Genomic DNA, 15,096 nt, shown 5'->3' with positions numbered 1-15,096 from the left:
GGCAGCTCTAAGCTGCGGAATAGTACATCTCCCCAGTTGGCACGAGAATCCAGGTAGTCGGGGGAACACGAATGCTTGCTTCTTCCTCGAAGGGCCTCCTTTCCCTTCAAAATGGCTGACAAAGGCGAAGCTGGGTGAAGGCAGGAAGCAGTAACGGGGTCCCCAGCTGGTGACCTGCAAGGCCACAGCAGCGCCCTGGCCAGCCTTGCAGCGGAGGGATGGTGGAAAAGCGGATGCAGGGTTGCTGTGTGACTCCAGCCGCAGCTCTTCCCTCTCTGGGTCGGGCATCCAGAGCTGCCAGTGTGTGCTTGCATGTGCGTGTGTGCATCCGCTCGGGCGTGGGGGACAGCCCAGGGGAATCTCAGGTGGAGTCCCTGTGATCGGATCATTCCCGAGGGTGACCCTCCAGACATAGGGGGCCCAGGGGCGGCGCCCGAGGAGGCGGGGCTAGGAGGCTCGGGAGGGATTTCAAATCTCCCTCGTCCGTCCCCTTGGCCCGGCCGGCCGGTGAGTGGCTGCGGTGGGGGCGCCCCCGAGCGGGGGCGGGGCGAGGCCGGGCCGGGGCTACAAGGGCAGCGGCGCCGCCCCCTCCCCACCCACTCCCGTGCTCGCCTGGCCCTCAGCGTCCTCACCGCCTCCCCTCGCCTCGCAGCTGCAGCCCGCGTGGACTCTCCCGCCTCTACGCCCCGAACCAACCCGGGCGGCCCACTGGCGCGCGGGCGAGCGCACGGCCGCTCCCGGCCGGCAGCGCGGGGGTTAAGCGGCCCAAGTAAACGTAGCGCGGCGATCGGCGCCGGAGATTCGCGAGCCGGGCACTCCGCGCAGTCCGCTGGCCACGACCCGCGGCGGGACCACGGCGCCTTGCCACAGCAAGCCTCGCGGCAGGTGAGTGACCAGCGCTCCAGGGGACCGGAAGCTGGAGTCTGGGGTTGGGTGCGTGCTGGGGCGACAGGTCCTCTAGAGGCGCCTGCAGGTTTGCGGGGAACCGGAGGGAACGGGGCGCGTGGTGCTTAGCGGTACGGGGACACGGGTACCAGGCATGGGGGCAGAGGAAGCGACGCCTCCATTGCACCCCATTCTTTATAAATAGTTCAGGGAAGGAGATGTGTCGCTTCTCTGGAATCTCGAGTTGAGGGCACTTGGTAGCGGAATAGGGCTCGACGGGTTGCTGTCCCCGGGACCCAGTGTCCTTAACTGGCCCCGGCTCACCCGCAGCCTCCTCGGGGAGGGATGGTTCGGATGTAGTGGAAGAAGCTGTCTCGTCAAGGTAGCGGTGATGTGGATCCCTTCTGACTTGGAACTTCGCGTGACGGACACCCCCAGGTTGGGATGGTGCTCTGGGTACCTACCGGCCAGTGGAGATGCGAGATGGGCGTTGTCCCCGGGGTCCTCCGGAGCGGAGCCACCTGAGTTGAGGTGCAGCCGGCAGCCGGGAGGGGCCGCCTGAGCACACCTGGCCTGGGAGGAGCTGGGGGCGGTGCCTCACCACGCCGGCTGCCCTAGGGGCTCACTTTCCATTCTTAACTTTCTTCCGGGGTGAGGTGGCCCCACTTCCCAATCCCTACACCGAGACCTTAATGAAACAAATCAAAACCAAAATAAAACAAAAGAAACCTCTGCCTTCACTTACTAGCACGCGAGCATCTGTACTTACTTCAGGGATTGCTTAAGGACGCCTGTGGAGTTCTTCCAGGCTAGAAGGTTCAACCGGGAAAACGGAGTCCTATGGTCACAAGGATGGACTGCCCAGAGGCGCAGCGTGTCTTGCTCTAACCACCTGTGGCTGCAGTCCTGTGGTCTCCACATGCCTCTGCCTCCAGCCTGCAACCCCCTACATCCTTGAGGCTTGCGGCACGGAGTCCGTGATTCCCGCTTTGCAGTCTGAGGCGTGTAGAATGAAAAGGAATTAAGGGCCCAGTAGCGTGAGTGCTTCCTGACTTGTGGATGTTGTGGGTTTTGGCGGACTGACGACACTGACCCTGTGTTCGCTAGGCCTGTTAAGGCTTGTGTGCTGGCCTTTGGAAACCTCAGGTATATACTTAGCCTTTCCAGATTTGGGAATCTTATCTGCCCCCTCCTCCCCTCAAAAAAGGTGCTTTGGGACCTAATTCAGGGTCTTATTTCAGGCAAGCCATCTACTACTGGGTTGCATCTCCCACCTTCAAGGTAAAACTATTGTAGGGTTGGTAATGCAGCAAGCATTTGTGTTTATGTAGTTGGCCTCATTACCTCCCAGCACGGGCTGACCTTCTCAGGCAAGCGTAGCTTTGGATTTGTGCTTAGATGGTATTATTGCTAAGCAATTAGAGCACTAGCCCAGTGTCTTAGTTGTTACATCCGTGCAATAGGAACAATCTTCACAAGGATCAGCTCTAAAACCTTCCATCTTTAAGGTGGAACACTCAGTGGTACCTAGAGTAGGCCCCAGCACGTGACTGTCGAGGTAGCCTGTGCTGAGAGCGGAATGGAGAGTCACCTTTGCCAGCCCCTCCTTTTCCTGCCTTCCTGAGGTACTGTTTCAATTCTTAGTTATGGAAGCATTTCTAAACCATCATTGTCTGTGACTGGGGAGTTGGCAGGAAGGGCTGTCTTTGTTTCCTTTAAAAAATTATTATACTTTATTTTATATGTGTGTACACGAATGTGGCTCCATTGTGAAGGTCAGGAGAACTCGAAGTAGTACACTCCACCATGTGGATCTGGAGAGTGAGCTTAGGTCGTTAGCCTTGGCTGCAAGTACCTTTACCTGCAGAGCCTTCTCCATCACCAGCCCCCTTTGTTCCCTTTGAAAAAGGGCTGTGTTTTTATGGTTGGGGCTACTTTTTTGCTCCTTCCCCCTCCAAGCATGAGGCTGACTGAAGGTGTAATTGTAAAGCTAAGCAAAATCCTTCACCTTTCCTGTCGGGGTGGAGAGAGCCAAGACAAAGGGGCTGCTGAGGCCAGCCACATCCTCTTTAAAGCCATAGGCAAAACCCTTACCCCTGCAAAGGTTGGGGGAGGGGAGAAGAGGATCTGGGAGCTGCAGGGGGCTGAGGGAGGAGGAAGGGAGGTGGGGCTGGGGAGGCTGCTTCTCTGCCTGCCCTTCCTCCAACCATGTGGTGCCTGTGACCTGGAGACGCCTGTCACCCCTCATTATGGCAGCCCGAGGCACCCGATTTCAGTGGACATTTGGACAAACACTCCATCCAGGGAAATGTCCCCTGGCATTTCTTTGTCCCAGACCAACTTCCATGTCAGTTTGGATAAGCATTTCTGAGATAGCCCTTGCTAAATTTGAAGTCTCCCCGGGTACTTTACTGTGGTACAGGGGGCAATCTCAGACCTGGTGGATTTTTTTTTTTACCTTAAGAAATAATAGGGCTTTTTTTTTTGTTACATAATCTGTTTCAAACAGCGTTGCTTCCTTGCCCCCAAGTGCTGGCATGTGTCACCAGGCCTGGCCTCAGGTGTATACTTACCAGGATGGGCTTGCCTGACCTTCTCCTTTCCTCTCCTCCCTAACCTCCATCCATTGCCCCCCTCAATACTTGTAATTTAGAGCAGGTCTGTTTGTCACGTCTTTTGCAAGTGGGACTTTGTGAATCCCATGGGGGGCCCCTTTATAGATGATGGGGCTCTGGGAGATCTAGTCACCTCCCTGGTTGTGACTAGCTCTTAGTAGGGGACATTTGCACTTTAGCGCCGGTCACCGTCTCAGGACCCCTGCCCTGCGGAAGGATAGCAGGGCCGCACAGGGCAGGTGTTTGGAGGTCTGCCTCTGGCTGGGAACATGCATTCTTGTTGCTGTGTCGAGTTAGTTTTCTGAAGCACCCTCCCAGCTGAGAAGTGGATATGGTTGTACCTTTGCCCATATTTTTAGGTTAGTGTACCAATTGCTCATTCTCTATGTTGAGGAAAGCCCAAGTTTAATTAAAATCCATTGTAGAGTAGTAATATGAGGCAACATGCCCAGGGTCGACATTCTACAAAGAAGGAGGTGCCCTGAGCTCCCTTGCTCTGCTATTTATTTATTTATTTATTAAGACAGGGTTTCTCTAGCTTTGGAGCCTGTCCTGGAACTAGCTCTTGTAGACCAGGCTGGCCTCAAACTCACAGAGATCCGCCTGCCTCTGCCTCCCGAGTGCTGGGATTAAAGGTGTGCACCACCACCACCTGGCTCTGTCTATAGAGTTTGCTTTATGGGAGCTGGAGATGATGAAGTTCCCTTGAGTAAACAGTAGGAAAGACTCTGAGGAGTCAAATGTAGAGGATGTAGTTCCCAGCCAGTACGGGGGCCCCTGGGTTTAATGCGTTGTGCTGTGTATATACACAGAACAACATGTTTTAGCTTAGTTTTATCTATCTTTTTTTGAGACTGACTTTCTCTGTGTAGCCCTGGCTATCCTGGAATTTACTCTGTAGACCAGGCTGGCCTGGGACTCACAGAGATCTACCTGCCCCTGCCTGGGATTAAAGGTGTGCACCACGACCCACCCGGCTCAGCTCAACATTTGATGTTGAAACTTTTATGTCAGTCTGAGTGGGATCAGTTGTTTATGGGACTTATTGGTTAATGGGACCGAGGAGCTCTTCTGTGTAGGGTACACGAGGCTTGCCTGAGGCCCTGGTCAGGTTTGGCAACACCCCTCAAAGAAGACATAACTCCTGGCTCAACAAATGAACTTCTTTGGGCAGTGCTTTGCTTGAGATTTGGGAGTAGAGTTTCTAAAATGGTGTTTTTTTCTCTCTCCTGGACTTGGTTTGTTTAGTTTCTTGTGTCTTTTGTTGTTTTTGTTTTTGCTTTTTTGAAACAGGGTTTCTCTGTGTAACAATTCTGTCTGTCCTGGAACTTGCTCTGTAGACCAGGCTGGCCTGCCTCTGTCTCCTGAGCTCTGCTATATTAAAGGCGTGAGCCACCACCGCCTGGCTACTCTCTCACTATTATTTATGACAAATATTCTCAGATCTCTTCTGGTCAAAAGTTATTTGGGATAAGTCCATCAGCCTTAGCCAGTCGGAATAGAATCATCTAGCTTGCCTGGTATAGGTCCCTCTTTCATGGAGAAGATGGGTGGGTGGTCTAGTCTCAGCAGCTTCCACACTGACATTGGTGACACCGGGCAGCACGGAAGAAAGCTGTGTCCTAACTGTAACGAAAAGTCAATTAGGAAAAACCTGTTGGCCCGCCTTTTTCCTGCCTTGTTTGATGAGGTAGGAAGGCTCATCTATTTTCCTCTTCCTCCTTCTCTTTTTGGCTTTTTGAGGCATCGTTTCTCTGTGTAGCTTTGTAGACTGTCCTGGAACTCATGGTGTAGGCCAGGCTGGCCTCGAACTCAAGAGATTTATGTGCCTCTGCCTCCCAAGTGCTGGGATTAAAGGCATATGCCCCCACCGCCCAGCAGGCTCATCTATTTCTTTGGTTGTGTGCAGAATTGGTCACAGAATTGTTTCCCTCACAGTGTGTTAATGGATAGAATCTGGTGCCTCTAAATTCAACATTCCAGGAGGCTAAGACAAGATTGACAAGAGTTCTAGGGTAGCCTGTACTACATAGTGAGTTCCAGGTCAACCAGGGTTACATTCAACGGCACCACCAACAGGGATGGTCTCATTAGCTTGGAGTGGGTTATGCATTGGAATTCCATTGGAAATGACTTTCTAGTGCCCCTGCCTCAACCTGACTTCATCCAATAAGCCGCTGACAGGATGTGTTGGATCAAGACACTCCAGTGTAGGTTGGTACCAGTAACACCTTTCCTGCTGACTTGCTTCAGGGCTCTGAGGTGGACAAATCTGAACCTCACCCAGGTAATGGGGCAGTCCTCAAAAGGTGGCTTCTGATGCAGGAGAGGGCTCAGTGGCTAAGGACACTTGGCTCTTATAGAGAGAGCCCCTGCATTCATTTCCCCACAGGATGGGCTCCCAACCATATGGAACTCCAGTTCCAGAGGACCCGACCCCTGCTTCTGGCACTTGCCATTCACATAGTGCACATACATTTAATGTTATCAAGACATGGTCTCAAGTATTCGGGCTGAGCTTGAGGCTGGGATGCTTTGAACTAATGGTCCTCTTGCCTCCATGTGCTGGAATTACAGGCTTATGCCTTTTATGCTTTCTTTAAAAAATATTTTTTTTAATGTATAGAAGTGTTCTACCTACATGTACACCTTTATGCAGAAGAGAGGACGTGAGATCCCATGAGAGATGGTTGAGAGCCACCATGGGGGTTACTGGGAATTGAACTCTGGACCTTTGGAAGAGGTGTCATTACTCTTAACTGCTGAGCCATCTCTCTAGTCTCACCACTTATGCTTTTTTACTGTTTCTTATTTTTATGTTTTAGAGACAGGATCTCACATTGTCCAGACCGATGTCATTCTTTTTGTAGGTGAGGATTGCTTTGAGCTTCTGATTCTCATGCAGTGAGAATTCTGAAGTGTTTCCCAAGTAGGTTTTGGGTATGCCACTGGTGCATGGGATTGAGCTCCTTCATGCCTGCTAGGCAAGAACTGAACTACACCCTCAGCCCTGGAAAGCGGCAGGAGTATGGCTAATGCCTATGATAAGAATAGCATGGTTGTGATGCGCAGGTTTTTCTACTTTAACACGGCCCCTTCTGGCAGGAGCTGCCCTCTGCTGCCCCTCAATACATGCTCCTAAACATTGAGCCCTCTCTCCCCCAACCCCTGTTTTTAAAATCCTTTTTTGTTTATGTGTACCGCATGTATGTAGTGCACATGGGAGCCAGAAGAGGGCAGTAGACCTAATGGAACTGGACTTAAGCATTTGTGAGCCACCAACTGAATGCTGGGATACAAATTATTTTCGAGATAGGATCTGACTGCACTGCCCAGGTGGCCTTGGACCCCCAATCCTCTCATCCCAAGTGCTGATATTTTAGTCATTCACTACCATGCCTGTCTTCAAGGACATTTGATATCAAAGGCTGGTGTGTGGCAGGATGAGAAGGCCATATCCTGGGCTAGATTTTTTTCTTTCTTTCTTTCTTTCTTTCTTTCTTTCTTTCTTTCTTTCTTGACAGGGTTTCTCTAGCTTTGGAGTGTGTCCTGGAACTAGCTTTTGTAGACCAGGCTGGCCTCGAACTCACAGAGATCCACCTGCCTCTGCCTCCTGAGTGCTGGGATTAAAGGTGTGCATCACCAGTGCCTGGCTTGATTTTATTTCATCCTAAGACAAGCTCTGGTGCTTCTGCACCGGCAGAGTAGCATGACTGTTGGGTACAGGGTGTCCCTTTCTGCATGATGGTACACACCTTTGATTCTAGCACTCAAGACACAGGCAGGGAGGTGGGTCTGAGTTCAAGGCCAGCCTGATCTATGTAGGGAGTAGCAGTCTTCACAACCTAAATGAAAACAAAATAAACCCTCAACGAAAACAGTGTTTAAGTACACACATGCTCATGTACCTGTGTTCTGGGGATTGGACTTGTACTGTCAGGCTTGGTGGCTTTCATGACCCAGCTCTCTCTCTCTCTGGCCCTCTGCAATTATTATTATTATTATTATTATTATTATTATTATTATTATTATTATTATTATTTTGGTCAAGATTTACTTTTTAAGGTTATGGTTGTTTTGCTTGCATGTGTCTGCACCACATACTTGAATTACCCTCAGAGGCCAGAAGAGGGCGTCCAGTGGAAGAGCACCAAATGCTAACTTAGTCTCTGAGCCCTCTCTAGCCCCACAAACTTTAATTATACCTCTGCTATGTTCCCAGGCCTGGTAAGAACTATAGTGGACTAAGTCTCTGGCTCTTGCAGCTGTGTGAACCTGACTAGACGCTGTTCCTCTGAGCTACAGTGTATCTTCCTGTAAAAAGTAGCATATCTGCTATTTCTCTGGGGGTGACACTCAGGAAGGCTGCGGATTGTCAGGGCCCTTGGGGCAGGTGGGACTCTTACACCCTCTGCCTCTTTCCTTTGTTTTGTCCTGCAGCTGTAGGTGAGACAGACTTCCACTTTCCCTTGGCACCCTCCCTGTCAGGGACACATTGAATGCCATTAATATTACAAGATGCTATGGAGTAGCTGCCTTGCTGGCCGGCCTGGAGGATGACATCAAATTCATTCCTGTGGTTGGTAGGAGCTCTTGGGCCTTCTTTGAGTCTAATTGGGGGTGTCATTTCCCCCTCTTGTCTGCCACATCACATTTGATCTCCTCTGACCTGGTTCCTGCACTGCTGCCCACCCCTGAGTCATATGCTGGACCCCGTCTCTGGGAAACAGTCAGATTACCTTTGCTCCCAAGGTTAGGGAAGGTAAACACAATGCTAGATTATGCTCCAAGCCCCTGAGTGGCTGATGCATCCTTAATAGCACATAAGGGGTCTGTCTGCTTGTCTTCAGAAATATCAGTAAGGCATGTATGTGCCCTAGATTGCCTGGGCATTCGAATTGTCAGGGTTGCTTTTGACATCCTAATTTCTCCTGCATGGTTGGCAGTAGGAGATGCCAACCTTATGTGCTGTGTTCGGGCTCCATACAGCAAAGACCTGAGAATGCTACCTGTGTTCAGTTTGACAAGACAGTGTGGCGACCTGTTAGGACCTCCCCTGGGAAGAAAGCCAGTTTAGCAACCCTACTGGAAGGCGATTGGCTTGTGATAGGGGCTATATTACTCAGGAAACGCTAGCTTTGAGCTGCCAGAAGCCAAAATGAGGTACCTGGGAAGAGATTTGTTATCTGGCATATATCAATCCCTGAGGGTGAACTGACTTTTGGGGGTGCCAGGCTCTATGAATGCTAGGCAACTAAGTTCTCTTTACCTAAGTTATATATCCGGTCTGATAGCACCCTCCCCATTTGTTTTGTAGGGAGGGTTTAACTTGTAGGCCTGAATGTAGCACGGTATGGTCTTTGAGGAGACTAGAAGAGGCAGTCAGGCAGGCCCATGTAACTGGAGTTGCAGCAGTTGTAAGCCACCTTGCAGGGCAACCCAAGCCTCTCTGCCAGAGAAGTGCTTTTAACAGGAGTAATGGCCAGCCCCTGTGTGTAGGGGCACCCAGGTAATGGGCAGGAACAACAGGGCTCCTTGCCAGACTCTTGCCTGTGGGACCAGGCAGGAGTTCTGTGGGATACTGGTGTGCTTGTGGGAAGGGATGTCGCCCACCTATCAGACATTAGCCTACTAGGCATTGCTAATGCCCTGGGGGAAGGTCTGAGGTAGTTAATCATTGTCTGCTCTGGGCAGCAGGTCCGCTTGGACCTGTGTAGGAAGAGGGCACCAGTCCTGTCTGGCTTCTGGTGACCCAGTTAGGGCCTGTCTGAGGGACTGAAGTCCAAGGCTGTGTGAGAAAACCCACCGCCCACCCTGCAGGAGGTCATGCATGCCCTTGCTTTAGGGCTCCAACCCCACACCAGCTCTTGACTGTATGGCTCCCCCTTGCAGTGTCTTGAGGGCCTGGACTCTCAAGTGTCCCACTAGGGTTCAGTCTCCCACTCAGAGCAGGCCACTCAGATTGCTTAGTGACACTGATATGGTCTGAGGGGAAATGCTTATTCTGAACGCATTCCAGCAGCCTTCCTGAAAGTCTGCCTTTCTGGCCTCAGCCGTTTTGTTCTACCAAGCCATGGTGCATCGCTAATGGGACTGGATCAGACACTTCCCCTAGCCTGGGGATCAGAAGACAGTCCTTGAGTTGTGAAAGAAGTCCAAGCACTGTGGAGCACGGGTGAAGGTGAAGGAAGCTCGTTTTCTGTTTGTCTGTGTAAGAACAGTGAATCTTTAATGTGCAGACTAATCAGCTAAGGATCTTGATAAAGTTTAAAACCCTGGTGGAGCAGGTTAGTTAGGTTTAGCCTAAGACTGAGATTGTAGCTAAAGCCTGCATTATCAAGTCCAAGGTTGGCTCTGGCTCTGGCTCTGGCTCTGGCCTGCAGTTGTAATGAGGTCCACATACCCCGTTTGGGGAGAGCTCATGCTTGGGCAAGTATAAAGGAGGCAGTATGGGCTCCCTTGAATAAATTGCAAATATACCCTTGGGCAAGCAACATGGGGCCTGTTCATCCTGAGCTACACAGCGCCCCCTGGTGGGTAAGAAGCCTATCATGTACTCTGGCACTGGCACTAGGTGCTGCTTCTAGAAGGTTCGCCTGGTCGATAGCTTTTCATGGTGAGTGTTGAGCAAGGAAGAGACCGGAAACCAGATAGAGTTCCTGCACACAAGGGTATGTGGTGAGTGACTTCCTTGGGCTGTACAACGTGAACACGGGATGAGATTCCAGGCATGATGCAACCTGATGCCCGTGGATAACTGAAATCAGTTCAAAGGTAGAAACTTACGACAGTGTGCATGCCTTTAATTCTGATCTAGCATAGCACTCGGGAGGGCAGTCAGGACTACAAAGAAACAAAATTAAAAAATAAAACAAAACTAAAACCAAACAGTAACGTGTGTGTGTATAGACTTGATATATCCAGTTCTCATGCCTGAGATTTGTAGTTAACATAGTTCAGTATCAAAAGGGTGGATGCACACCAGCTGAAGGAGCAAGCCAGGCATAGTTCACGCCTCCAATCTCAGTACTTCTGAGGCTAACTGCTATGGGTTCAAAGCCAGCCTGCACTGTCTTAAGGATTCTTGGATACAGTAGAATCTGTCTCTGACAGAATGAAAAAGTAAACTTAACGTTCATTTCCTGGGGGGATAAAAAGCTTTTTTGTCTATATTTGATTCACATAATTTTATTATTTAAAAAGATTTATTTATTTTGGTTGGTGGGTGTTTTGCCTGCATAGATGTCTGCACAGTGCCTCCCCTGGAACTGCGGTTACAGAGGATTGTGTGCCACCATGTGGGTGCTGGGAATTGATCCTAGTGCTCTGGAAGAAAAAGTGGGAAGCCAGTTCTCCTTAACCACTGAGCTATCTCTCCATCTCTTTTAATTATTTATCAGGGTCCCATGATGTAGGCCTGGCTGTCCTGGAACTTGCTATGTAGACTAGACTGGTCTCAGATTCATAGGAATCTGCCTGCTTTTGCATTCTCAGTTCTGGGATTTTAGTTTTAAGTAGGTTTCACTATGTGGTCCAGTCTGGTTTTTGTTTGTCTTCTCCCCACCCCCTTTTACAATGTTCTGCCTGCATGTGTCCCCGCAGGCCAGAAGTTGGCACCAGATTTTATTGCAGGTGGTTATGAGCCACCATGTGGTTGCTGGGAATTGAACTCAGGACCTCTGGCAGAGCAGGAAGTGCTCATAACCTCTGAGCCATCTCTCCAGCTCCCCCTCCCCCCTTTTTATTTTTCAAGGCAGGGCTTATCTGTGTAGCCCTTTGGCTTTGACTTTTGAGGCTATGTTTCTTAGTTTACCAAATTTTTGTATTACAAATGTGAGCAACTATGGGATAGCTTTAATTTTCTCATGGTGGTAAATTCTCTAAGAACTCACTCTACAGACCAGGTTGACCTTGAACTCACAGAGAGAGATCCTTGTCTCCTGTGTGCGTGGCCCTTATTTCATTTTTAGAGTCAGGGCCATATTTTACCATTCATAATTTTTGCAGTGCTGGTCTTCTAACTCTGGTCCTGAAATGCCAGACAAGCACCACATTCTCAGCATCCTTTGTCTTCTGAGGCAGCTTTTCGTGTTGACCTCAGGTTCTTTCCAGGGGCACCAGAATGGGCACACAGTTGTCTGTTAGAAAGGTACAGTTTCTGTTTTCTTTTTGAGGGGGGGAGGTTGTTTGAGGTTTGAGACAGGATCTTACAATGTAGCCCCATGTGTCCTGGAGATCCATCTGCCTCTACCTCTCCTGAGTGTTGATTGAAAGCGTGTACAGGTTACCCGCACAGATACAGATTCTTACATGTACATATGCCTAATTGGTGCTCATAGTGTTGTGTGAGTCAGGGCAAGGGTCACACAGGCTTACCGATTTATCTTTGAGGACCTGGTTCTCACAGTCTTAGCTGGATTACTAGAGAGACAGCAATAGGAAGACCAAGTCCTGGGTGTGGGGCAAGGCCACAACAAGTAAGATCTGTCAATCCTGGTGACTGCCACAGCCTTTGCCACTGCTTTTTCTACATTCTTCCTTCCCTTCAGAACTTGAGGTTCACCCCCAGCTGATGAGGGAGGCAATGAGTGACAGGTCCACTGACCAATGGGCCCCAGAGGATGGGCTGGAGTGGGTCTTGAGCTGCTGAGAAGCCTATCTGAGAGGAGGGGCAAGGGGAAAGGAGACCTAGAGACCCAAACAAAGGGGTCATGATGGAAAAGAGTGAACTGGCTTCTCAAGGCTCTGCAGAGGCTGGTCAGGGAAAAGGGGCCAGGAAGAAGAGATCTTAGGTTGGCTCCAGCGGGCCCAGATAAGCATACTCTAAATGGCACTGTTTGAAGTACTGGCCAATTGTACTGCAGCCCCAGTCTCAGACCCCAGCCTTAGCACCACCCTCCTCTTCTGTCTTGGGACTTTGAGCCCACCTAGCCAGCTACATTGAACCAGGTCCTGAGCCTCCAAATTTGGTGAGCCTCCAAATTAGGAGGCGTCTGGGAATATGGACAGGATATCAGCCTCGGAATATGTCCTGGGGTCTCTTGGGCTGAGAGTAGAGAACCTGTGATATAAAACTTGGAATATGCAGCCCTTTCATGCCCCCGTTTCTCCTACTTATCCGGATCTTTTCTCCCAGGAAACAATGAAGGGAGACAGCAGACATCTGAATGAAGAAGAGGGTGCCAGTGGGGGTGAGGAAAGTGTCATTGTCAATGGGAACTGTAGTGACCATTCCTCAGACACTAAGGATGCCCCCTCACCCCCAGTCTTGGAGGCAATCTGCACAGAGGCTGACAGCACACTGGAGAGCAGAGGTGAGCATCATAGCTCTGACACTGCAGGCTCCGTGATTGGTCTCAGCAGAGACTGGCTCATTGGTTATCTTCTGTTGATATGGGCTTCATCATGATCAGGAGATGCTACTGCTTTGCCTCTTCCTCTTAGAAGCTCCCAGACTACCTGAAAGTCCTCCACTACTACTGGTTTGGAGTCCCCTGTATTGTCCCTTCTTGTCCTTGACCTCTACAGTGTCCATTAGGACATTCTGAAACGGCTAAAAGTGGCCTGTTTCCCTGTTTATCCCAAAAGCTGCTTGGCCATGGGAAAGTTGGAAATGTAGCCTGTCAGCCAGTTACATGTCATGGACTTGGAAGGGTTGGGCTTCTCTTCCTCCTTAGATATTAATGCTTATTTTGTGGAGAGGAAGGCAGAAGCCAGGCCCTCTGTCCTTTTTCCCTGTGAGCTCATGGAGCTGATGAGGGACACTGGTTTCCTAAAATGACTGGCTTGGGGTTGACCCAAGACAGAATGTTGAGGATGCATTTTAGCAAGGCCACTCTCCAGGCTGGTGATCACTGTCCTACTTCCCAAATGTGGACTCCCAACTCTTCCTTGCAGGCCGCAGATCAAGATCAAGGCTGTCAAAGAGGGAAGTCTCTGGCCTGCTGAGTTACACTCAGGTACCACCTCTTCTCAGCATGTGGTTTTGCACCTTTCAGTTTAGATTGCCTGAGAAACCAGACAAATGAAATTCTTTGCTGCACCGGAAAGTCTTTTATTCCTTCCTTCCTGTATATTTGAAATTATGTCTCCCTATCTGTCATCAGTATGCTATTAAAACAAAACTCGAATCATTCTGGAATGGGCTCACCTTGGCCATGGCATGTTTGGTGTTTGGTTGTCTGTTTGAGACAGTTTCTGGTGGCCTTAACCCACATGTCTCCTGTCCTCTCACTTGTGTTGTGACTAAGTTGATTGGGTGCCTGGCAGGTAGCATTCTGCATTAGAGTCATTTCCTTATCTTGCTGGTGATCTGGGATTTATCTTCTCAACCCAGTTTGAATTTGTGAACGATCATGTGATTAGCAGGTGTGAAATTTTAAATAGAGAAAAAAAACCCCAGATGACTATAGGATGTATTTATGTGTTTTGGGTACTCGTAGGGGAATGTCAAGGGAATGATGCTTCTGTACCATTGCTTCCCTTACATCATCCTCTTTCCTTTAACATAGGACCTGACAGGAAATGGAGATGGTGAGGCAGAGGATGGGGATGGCGATGATGTTCGACTGATGCCAAAGCTCACACGTGAGACCAAGGAGACCAGGTCACCCTCTGAAAACCCAGCTGTAAGTCCCATCTGCCGAACTCAGGCACCTCCTACCTTTCCTGGGCCTGCATAGAAAATAAGGCTTAGACAATTATTTAAACAAATTTTTGGACACATTTGATTTTATGTGTGTTGGATGTTTGTAGGCCAGTGACAACACATGAGAATAGTTACACTGCCAGCTGGAGATTCCAGGGACCAAACTCAAGGAGCAGCAGGCTTTGGCAAGTTCCCTAATCCACTGAACCCCTAAGTTAAGTTTTGATGTCCCCCAGCCACAGCAGGATAATTTAGATCATAACCTGAACCTCAAGGTAAAAACAAGATTTGACAGAGTGGAGAGTAGATGAGCTGTGTCCAATTAACACACTGAACATGTCACCAAATGCTTGATGAACTAAGCCACTTAACATTTGGTTATCTTCAACATTTTCTGACTACCATCCCATTGAGGAGGCCTTTGCAATCATTTGCTTTCCCCACTAAAACTCCAGGGTACTGAATTAATGTCACCAATGCAACAACAGGCTGTATCTCACCCTCACTGTGTGATCATGTCTAAATGCAGATCCCTGCTGATGCCAGGAGATGAGACGTTGCTTGGGTGTGTGGAACTCCTGCAACACTGGTGCCTGGGAGCTGGAGGCATGATCAGTCTTCAGGTCATGGTTGACCTGCCTCTCTTGTGATGCATTGCAGACATGCACCTCACACCTGGTTGCAGCTGCAGCTTAAACCCAGAGCTTATACAAAATAAGCTATATTCTAGTGGTTTAGCTATATTCACAACCCTCCAATGATTTAAACTTTGGAACATATCTGTCAGCCTCAGACATTGCTGGTTTCTTACTTGTTCACCTTGCCATTTCTTTTTTTTTTTTAAATATTTATTTATTATGTATACAATATTCTGTCTGTGTGTATGTCTGCAGGCCAGAAAAGGGCACCAGACCTCATTACAGATGGTTGTGAGCCACCATGTGGTTG

The 15,096-nt window shown here is 49.5% G+C and overlaps 1 protein-coding gene across 2 annotated transcripts in view; it reads left to right on the top strand.

Moving 5' to 3' along the window:
* Positions 1-254: 254 nt before the first annotated feature.
* Positions 255-15,096, top strand: part of LOC121460122 (DNA (cytosine-5)-methyltransferase 3B) — a 37,738-nt gene continuing 22,896 nt past the window's right edge. Inside the window, exons 1-5 of one of the 2 annotated variants that reach the window (XM_041670295.1) lie at positions 255-314; positions 653-885; positions 12,637-12,814; positions 13,398-13,459; positions 14,012-14,128. In XM_041670295.1, the coding sequence (XP_041526229.1) occupies positions 12,643-12,814; positions 13,398-13,459; positions 14,012-14,128 (351 nt within the window). In that variant the 5' untranslated portion in view covers positions 255-314; positions 653-885; positions 12,637-12,642. Of the gene's footprint in view, positions 315-652; positions 886-12,445; positions 12,470-12,636; positions 12,815-13,397; positions 13,460-14,011; positions 14,129-15,096 lie in introns of those variants that run through there. The other variant, XM_041670296.1, reaches the window with a different exon arrangement.

Source organism: Microtus oregoni, unplaced genomic scaffold (genome assembly GCF_018167655.1).
Source record: "Microtus oregoni isolate MIOR12 unplaced genomic scaffold, Mior012 000020F_ref0000438, whole genome shotgun sequence".
Classification (NCBI taxonomy): Eukaryota; Metazoa; Chordata; class Mammalia; order Rodentia; family Cricetidae; genus Microtus; species Microtus oregoni.
Note: the sequence above shows the minus strand (reverse complement) of the source record. Positions and strands in the feature narration are given on the sequence as shown.